The 9,329-nt window shown below is 41.2% G+C and overlaps 1 protein-coding gene across 1 annotated transcript; it reads right to left on the bottom strand.

Moving 5' to 3' along the window:
* Positions 1-122: 122 nt before the first annotated feature.
* tent2 (terminal nucleotidyltransferase 2) lies at positions 123-9,077 on the bottom strand. The gene is made up of 15 exons (XM_072665195.1): positions 8,970-9,077; positions 8,242-8,407; positions 7,602-7,712; positions 7,233-7,509; positions 6,038-6,152; positions 5,837-5,928; positions 5,655-5,718; positions 5,465-5,531; positions 4,886-4,962; positions 3,977-4,105; positions 3,708-3,751; positions 2,948-3,084; positions 1,696-1,787; positions 876-955; positions 123-759 (listed from the first exon to the last, which is right to left on the bottom strand). The coding sequence occupies exons 2-15, from the start codon at positions 8,373-8,375 to the stop codon at positions 685-687; spliced, it is 1,494 nt and encodes a 497-aa protein (XP_072521296.1). The 5' UTR covers positions 8,376-8,407; positions 8,970-9,077; the 3' UTR covers positions 123-684.
* Positions 9,078-9,329: the final 252 nt, after the last annotated feature.

Raw genomic sequence — 9,329 nt, 5'->3', positions numbered from 1 at the left:
CCTTGATACATTAAGGGCACATAGGGGCATACAGATGTGTGTAACAGCAATTAGAACCTGTTTAGCCTGTATAATACATTTATACCAGACAGGCGAGGTGATAATGTTCCAAAGTTTAATCTTTTAAATAAACATTAAAAGACTGTACAAAAAAGTGAAAGAACAAAACAACAAGGAAAACTGACAATTTACAGAATTCAGATAAAAGTGGTCATGTGCCAAAAAGTGACTTGTTTGGTACTGTTTGGCTTCTGAGAAGAAGGAAAACTTGTAGAAATCATAACTGAACAGTTTCAACCTTCAGAAACAAAAGCAGGTGCTACAAATTCTACTCTCATTGAACAATGGTGGAAAGACAGTGTTGATTAATGAACCACATTTTGCTCAGGGAAAGAAATGAAGGTACTGCTCAAAACACCTCTGTGGCAGTACGTGCCACATCTGTATAGGATACAAGTTCCCTCCCTTAATGTGGTCTCCTAAACATGTAAATGACCAGATGTCAAAAATCAGGCACACCACTAGTTATCATAGGTCCATGATTACCAAAAGTGTTGCAGGACAGTTTGAGGAAAATGTCTCCCACAACCAAAAACACAAGAGAAGCTCAGAGAAGCTCATTTCTGCTGTTCATTTTCTCTGTTTGTTTATCAAAAGGTCTCTTGATGGAAGCTCAGGTTTGGGTTATCTTTTTGGTCTTGTCTCTCTGAGGGGTAAAATGTAGTCCAGATCTTTCCTCACCTGCAGCACCTGCCAGGACTAAAAACATAAGCAAGGAAAAGAGACATCTTCACTTCAACACTTCAACAGCATTATACATTTTAGTTTAAGGAATGTGCCAAAGGCGTTATGAGTATTTTAGATGCATTAAATACCTCTGTGAACTGTGCTTTGATGGCATCAAACTTCATTTTTTCATGAACTGCTCTGGCTGTGTTTGTTCCATCAAACGGTTCTGGGGAGGAAGAAAAACACACACACACACACATTACACACACACTTTCAAGCAATTAACCTTTGTCTTTAACATATTGAAATATCTGGACATTGATCTTATTTTGTGGACGGTGGACCTGCAAATTTTTTAAGTGTTCACATTTTTCTGAAATCTCTTTGGATCTGGTGCTCTTCACCATTTACTTCAACAATCAAGAGCAAACCAGACTAAATGTCTAAGGTTTAAATAATACAGGCGCCTCCAGATTCCTCTCTAACCATGTTCTAATCATCTGCTGCTAATGTTACAATTGAAGGTATAGTGGCAATAAGTGTGGGGTGTCCTAAAGTCAAGAACATCAAGAAAACTGCAGTTCTATTAATTACATTTTACAAATTACAATCCTTAAGACACATTTCTTCAGTTGTATGTGTTTAGTTATATTATCTTCAACTCTCAATATTGTTAACATGAAGATCAGATGTCCATATGTTCAAAAAAGGTTTTCATGGCGTCCTAATTTTTTTTTAACTCGACTGTTAATTGTTGTTGACAAGCAAAAACCTTATCTTGTCATCTTGACAGTTGTTCTTTACAATCTACCACAAAATGTATGATGAATAGACCAATAGAAATGCTCCAAAATGACTTGAAATAAAAGCTTTTACATTGACTTCCATTCAAAGCTAAGAAAGTTTATTGCCTTCTCACCAAGTCGCACTTTTGGAGCTACAAGTACATAACATTCTGGACGTTACCTTCCACACAGATGAACTTGTTTTTCCACTCCCAGGAGTTTGGCTTGGGGAGAGCTTTTGCTTCGCGAATAGAGATCACAAACTTGTCCCATCTGAAACACAAGCAGCAATGCATGGTATTCAGATCAACAGTGCAATGCTCACACATACAGTTTCCTATACTGTTGTTTATTTTGTGGCGTTTTAAGGAGTCAAAGTAAGCTGTTCGACTGGAACAGTCAGGGCCTACCAAAGGGCGAAAGTCATACCTGCTGCTGTCAGTCAAACACTGAAATGAAATGAGAGCCTGGCAGCCTAGGAAGCTGTGTGGAGCGCAAGTCTCTCTCTTTCAAAGGGGGATCTAACTTCCTTGGAATGAGAGAGGAGGTTCCTCTAACACGAACCTAAGCCCCTAAATACCTGACAACAGTTACATATGTGGGGTCTCTATGTAGTGACTGAGAACGCACACAAGGAATCAAGAAGTGAGGATTTACACATTCTCTAAGCAAGCTACCAAGGTAAACGTCAAATCAGGAAGTGGCAAAATTTAGACACAGTTCATGGACAAAGAGTAAAGGTACACTACATGGACAAAAGTATTGGGACAGCTGCTCATTCACCGTTTTCTCTGAAATCAAGGGTATTAAAGAGTTTCTCTCGCTTATCCTTTGTTGGAGTAACGGTTTCTACTGTCCAAGGAAGACTTTCTACTAGATTGTGAAGCATTGCTGTGAGGATTTAATTGCATCCGTTGACAAGAGCCTAAGTGAGGTGAGGATGTTGGATGATCACCACCCCACCTCATTCTCAGCTCGCCCCAAAAGTACTGGATGGATCATTTCAGGGAACACCGTTCCACTGCTCGACAGCTCAATGCTTGGGGGGCTTTATAGCCCTTCAGTCCACGATTGGCATTGGGTATGGTGCCAATAGGTTCAAGTTTATCTGCTACACAGAGTTCTATTCTATTGGCAATACTTCTTTACAGTGGTTGGCATTTCCACATCTGTGTCAGCAAGGGGTACAGCTTGAAGTAGCTGAATGCATTCATTAGAAAGGGTGTCTATAAACATGTCCACAGGCATGTGACATTTCTGTGGTTTAAAAACCTGCTATTGGGGAACCAAACAACCAGCTTGACAGGTGCAGTTAAATCTGGCTGTGGCTTTATGAGAGGTGGCTAAACAAATGTGAAGAATTTACTGTTGGCAAACCAAGCTCAGCACCTGGGGTGGCATCCACTACTCGGCTAAAGTAAACGACTACTTGCCTGAACACTGTGGCATAGTATTTCAAGAAGCCAAGGAGCAAGTCTCCAAGAGATGACTGGTTCTTGGACATGAAGGGAGGAATGTTCTTGGGTCCATCCGGTACAAGATGAATATCCATTACTGGGCTGAAACATTCCTGAGAAGATATCGACATCATGTTTGATTCTATTACCAAATTAAACTAAATTAAAAATACGTCTTTTGCTCTGTAAACTAGATCATACAGTCACGTGAAAAAAACAGGATGCCCCATAACATTCTTTGCCTGTCCTAACATATTAAAACACATGAAAATATGACACTCAACTCCCCACATTGACTGTAGCGTTTAGAAGTACGTAGGCTTAAGAGGTATCTTTGGATCCTAGTCTATACAAACTAAAAGGTATTTTTCTGAGTAAACAGCAAAGCACTTTTGTAAGTTGCTCTGGATAAGAGTGTCTACTAAATGCCTTAAATGTACATGTAAATGTAAAGATAAGAAATGATCTCCAAAACCCATGTGTTTCACCTGCTCCTAATTTTAGCCATTTTAACAAGTAATAAATGTAGGAGTGCTTTATTTTCTTCTCACCAGTATATTGCAATTTTCAGTTTTCTGTGTTTAGTTATATTACCTCACTCTCCCAATACTGTTCAAATGAAAATCAAATGCCAAAAAAAACAAACAAAAAAAAAAAAAAAAAACATTTTGTTCATGGGGTTTCCTTATTTTTCCGCATGACTGTAGAAGAATGGGAATCTATATGAAGTACTTACTGGATAATCTTTCTGAAGGCAGGGGATGACCGGTTCTGGGAGAGCTACATGGGATAGAGTGTTGGGCATTAGAACCAGTCTTTTGAAAAAACAGGAGCAAGGTTAAAGGAAGAGAAGCCTTGTCAACAATAAGCAAAACACCTCAATAAAGATTTGCGTTCTCTAAGACAACCAAAGTTTCCAACAGCAGTTAAGATTTAGGTTAGTATGCCCCACATAACCACTGGATTTGTATTAGTTTAAGTCTAAAACAAGGCTTAGGCACTTACTCTGGAGGTAATGTAGCACCATCAGGACCAGTGTGTAGCTGCTAAGGGTTCCACGACTGGCATCGTTAATTCTGTGATGACTGGCCCACTTTTTGATCACAAGGATGATGGGCCGAACTCGCTTCTCAACTAAACCACAAAACCACTCATTATTATTATTATTATTCACTAAATCAAACACATACATTTTCCACTACAGCATTAAGGCACAAATAGCGAGTGAAGGGTGTTGCTATTAACCATGGTAAAGCCACTACAGTGCATGGCCTCATGTGACTTAACGTGTATATAAACCAAACAGCAAATGTAAAAATTAATAATAATAATCAACAATTCTCCCACTAAGAAATGCAGCTCATCAATAGTAGACTAAAGTTGCTAAGCAACATGACAAAACAAAGAATATTACGGTAACTTCACAATGGTTTTTAATTAAAATAATGCATTGCTGTGAGGATCTGATTGCATTCAGTAACAAGAGCGTTAGTGACTTCATAATGTTGGATGATCACTACCCCACCTCATCCCCGACTCCTCCCAATAGTATTGGATGGAGCACCATCATTCCAGAGAACACAGTTTCACAGCTCAATGCTGGGGGTGTTTATACCCCTCTAACCCCAGCCTGGAATTAGGTATGGTACAAATAGGTTTATGTTTATCTGCTCCTGAGAGTCCAATTGTATTGGTAACTCTTCCCTACAGAGACTTGACAAGCAGGGTATGTGCATTCTTAAACTTAAAAGTAGCTGAGTAGCTGAACGTCATTAGAAGGGGTGTCCACAAACATTTGGCCACAGTGTATATATTTTACTGTGTAAACTGGGGGGTTTTGAAAACGTCCTTAGGTTCTTAGCCTAGTTCTGCACTTCTGATTGGGTAGGCAGCAGGAAACCAGGTTGCACTTACTGTAGGCATACGTCCGCAGCAGGAAGGTGTTTCGCATACCGACAATATTGTTAACATTCAAATCAAACTCCACTCCACTGCAACAAGAGAGGAGTTCAGAAGGTCAAAATGATTGTATCTGGCGCTAACCAAATTCAGAACAGCATCAAGAAACTAATACGGACACAAAATCAGCAGCGATCTTCTAAAATCTTTGAAAGTGATCTTGGAAAGGTTTTCACACCACAACAAAGGAAACAGCTCGGTCTGTGTGATGTGCAGAGTGACAAGGAGCATACTAATTTACTGTTATAAAAAAGGCATTTATCGACCATGTCAGAGCTCTGTCTGTGCAATTGATTGCCCCTAAATGATATTTCCACTCACTTCAGCCTTCTCACACACTGTATTGCAAACAAGTGACCAATGTCTCTCTGCTAAAAAGTGTAGGAGGTGATTAACTCTCCAGACAACATGAAGAATGATTTGATGCTCATAAACAAATGGCACAGATGACAGAAAGACAGCACACAGGCAGCCTGCAATATGTAACTCCCAGTGAAGACTCATCTTCCTTTTCTGAGCTGTTTGAAAACCTACCTGACTCTGTCCCTGAACTTCAGTATGGGCACTTTTGCTCGGATGAGCTGAGGTCTCTCAATGTAAGCTGTAGAACCAAAAATCAAAAATCCAAACATTTCCATTAGTGTTTCCTCCCCCCCAATCAGGAACACAGAACTTAACTTTGTAAATGGGAGCGCAAAACAAGACTGCAATGGCTAGTACGTACACAATTTGTATAACAACCTCTGCATACGACTGAGTATGTACACAGCATCTGTTCGCTGGTTTACCTAAGAAAGAAACATAATAAAAATTATATACACCACAGAATAACCAGCAGTTCCAAAACTGACAAATGCAAGCGAAGCATTCTAATGTTATCCCCAAACCCACCAAAAACAAACTTACTGGCCCATCCTGAACTACGAGGCACAGATCGGCATCACTGCTGCGACTACCAAAACCATTCAGAGATGACCCTGCCAGGAACACTCTCGCACCTATACATGGCAACAGAAAGGCAGAAAAAAGCAGGGTAGGTTAAGGTGGTAACAACCAAGCTGTGAGGAACATCTGAAAACAGTGGGTGGATGTCAAAGAGAAACATACATGGGTATTGCTGCTGAATGTCCCTCTGCAACTGTGCCCGGCAGGACTCCTTCCTGTCCAGGTCTTCACTTCGCTGCTCACAGGCAAGGAACAACTCCAGAATCTGCTGACTTAGCTGAAACACAATGCGTATTATGCACACATTTGCACTACACTAAACCAGTGGTCTCCAAAATCCTCCTGGAGAGGTACCATGTACCTAAGGCCTTGTCCACTAGTATCCAGATATTTTTAGGTTTTCGTCTGCGTTTTAGCCTCCCGCCACACAAAAAGGTGCTTGTGTGAAACAACGAAAACAGAGCTTTATTAAAATGCTAACATCACAACACAAGCATGTTTCTGGCTGAATCTCAAGTACTTTCTTACTTTCGATATAGTGAAATAAACAAGTCATACAACTACAACATCTACATGCAGACAGCACTAGATTTTAGATTTTGCCCCATGAATACATATAAATTCTGTTTCATTACAAATATATAATGCACTATTTAAATTTAGAATCCGTAATTTCCTGTCTTGGATAGTACCCAACATGGAGAGTAGTGTGTAATTTGGGTTTTCCTCCTTTGTGGTGTTTTGATGTCTCTCTTTATGAGGTACTATACAGGGCTAGCATACTTATGGAAGTGTTTTCGTCTTTGTCCGGACGCCAATATTTTTAGAAAACAAAAGGATTAAAAATATCTGCATAAGTGTGGATGGGGCATAGGTTCCTATTCCAACCCAACTCTAATGCACCCCAGGACTTCTGAAGGCAGCAGTTAGTTAGATCAGATGGGATGGGCCAAGTTTGTATTCAAAGGTATCTCACCAAGAGACCAATTTACTAAACAAACACAATTCAGATGTTTATTTAGATAATGAAACGCAACATCATTTTATAGTACAAGAAAAACAACCATGACCTGGAACAGGGGTCAGTTCAAGTCCAGTTCCAAGTACATAATAATTAAGGAATATTGGGGTGAGAACTAGGTTTTGAGAGAGGAACCCATATTCATAAAGCTTCTCGCATTAGGAGTGCTGATGAAGGACCAGATCTCACTTTCTGTAACCTTACTAATATGAACAGATCCTAGATCAGCACCTGCACTCTGTATTCGTACTAAAAAGGTTACTGAGAAGGTTGATAAATATGCGACCCAGGAGTGCTGGAGTCCAGCACCTATTTCCCCAATTCAACAAAGCATACCTTATCTTTGACGAGGGATGATGGAAAATCGCTGTAGGCATTCTGAAAAGACTCTTCCCTGAGAGACGGTACACATCCTACTGATTTTGAGGTGCCAGGGGTGTGCAAAGAAGAACGAATAGGAGAGCAGGTCTCATCCACAGACCCTCTAATTGGCCCTTGCTCTCCCCGATGTGCTGGGCTAAAACTGGATGCTTTGCCCGGTTGTTCATAGGGGTGTGGAGAACGAACACGCTGCCTCTTCAGGTCATCCTGAATGCAGCCGTCACTTTTCCTCCTAGAACACAAATACATCAGAGGAACCTTAGAACCTGGTAGAGAGAACATAGCTAAAACACTGGGAGGAGTTGTGAGGAGAGAAAGACTTACTTTCTGTTCTTTGTTTTTGAACCAGTCGGACTGGTAAACGAAACGTCCTGTGGAGGCTTCCACTGATAGGTTGGGATGAGAGGGAATACATTCAGAGGTTGGCTGTGAAAACTAGGGAAAAAGAATGATTTGGAGCTCATTAAAACAAGGTGCTGCAGAAGGTCTTCCTGATTAGCCAAACTTTCTAGACAGCTTTTAGGCAAACTAATGTTCACCTAGTGTTTCTCTTTGTACAGCACTATCCATCCATCCATCCATCTTTTTATCCACTTGTTCCTGGTCAGGGTCGCAGTGGGTCTGGAGCCTACCTGGAACACGGCAGGAATAGCTCCTGGACAGGGCGTCAGTCCATTGTAGGGTACCACACAGAACCACTGACTTACACACTCACACCTAGGGGCAATTTAGCCTAGCCAATTTATCCAACCAGTGACTGGGCAGTGGCGGCTCAGTGATTAGAGCATCTGGCCATTGATGGGTTCGATACCCGGGCTCGGCAACGTCCAAGACAAATGGTGAATATGTGTCTTGTTGTTGTCTCGTCCCGACTTTGCTTAGATCAGACGGCTAAACAGTACTGCAGATGCAACATCTTACAATGATCCTGGATCTTCTAAAGTAAAACGACTCCAAGACTCACCTTGTATTAGTGAGGTTCAGATGGGACTCGAGCTGCTGTTGTGAGAAGGCTTGAGCTAACAGGCGTTGGGCGTAAGCATGATTAGGTCTGGCTTGCCCATGTTTATGGGGGAAGGCAGACGACATCGGGAACATCCTCTTGATAGAGGAGGACACACATCTGCCACCTAAATATTCACAAAGAAACAAACACAAGCAAGGTCATTTTGTGTGGTCAAACTGCAACAAGGAAATAAACAACCTCAAGTGTTGACAGCATGTGAAATTTAGCTAGTTCTGAAATAATCATCTGACCCAACGAGTAAAGTTTCCACTCTGGAAGCAGGTTAATGCAAGAGCATTAATATTAATATTAGCACTAGTAATCTATGGTGAACGAAGGAAGCAATTAGCTAGGATAGCTAGCTGGTGCTAACTAGCTAGATTCTCGCCTTAAATCTAGCAAATGGAAAGTCAGAAAACTACATAGTGCCTTTAATAAGCTAGTATACAGATTTACTACGAGATTAAGGTATTGTCGTAAACTGTCTAGCTACATTTCTTGATAAACAACTGAAAGAAATACAGTGGGGGTTTTAATGCCAATAGCTAGCCTCCAAGCTAACCACTCATGTGAACTGCTAGCTAGCGCCTAGCCGGGTGACAGCAAACCAGCCGGGTATGAAACACAGCTAATCAACAGAAAACTCGGTTGAATCTGTACCGATTACGACAGGAGCCAGAACTTACTGACAGAGCGGGCATATACAGCCACTTAGCCGGAGAGCTGTTCGCGTGTGTGTCTTCTGCTACATGAAAACACAAGTCGCTAGCTAAAGCCATGGCTGAATGTCAAATCGCAATTTGCTCCCTATATAGTGTCCTTCATAAGTCAGGAAGCCGTGATGTCCACACCCGAAAAGAGCATTACATGTCGCCCAGAGAGCCGTTTACTTTAAACATGATGTTCTGTTAGCCATAAAATGCATCACTTGAGAGTGAATGCTGATATTTCATTACTTATCTAGTCCACTACATAGGGACTGTGGAGCCATTTGAGATCGAGCCTATCGAGTAGACTCCGGCTACTGCGCATTCTGCTTCTGGGTT

This window comes from Salminus brasiliensis, chromosome 20 (genome assembly GCF_030463535.1).
Source record: "Salminus brasiliensis chromosome 20, fSalBra1.hap2, whole genome shotgun sequence".
Classification (NCBI taxonomy): domain Eukaryota; kingdom Metazoa; phylum Chordata; class Actinopteri; order Characiformes; family Bryconidae; genus Salminus; species Salminus brasiliensis.
The sequence above is the reverse complement of the archived record's forward strand: the minus strand, read 5'-3'. Positions and strand labels throughout refer to the sequence as shown.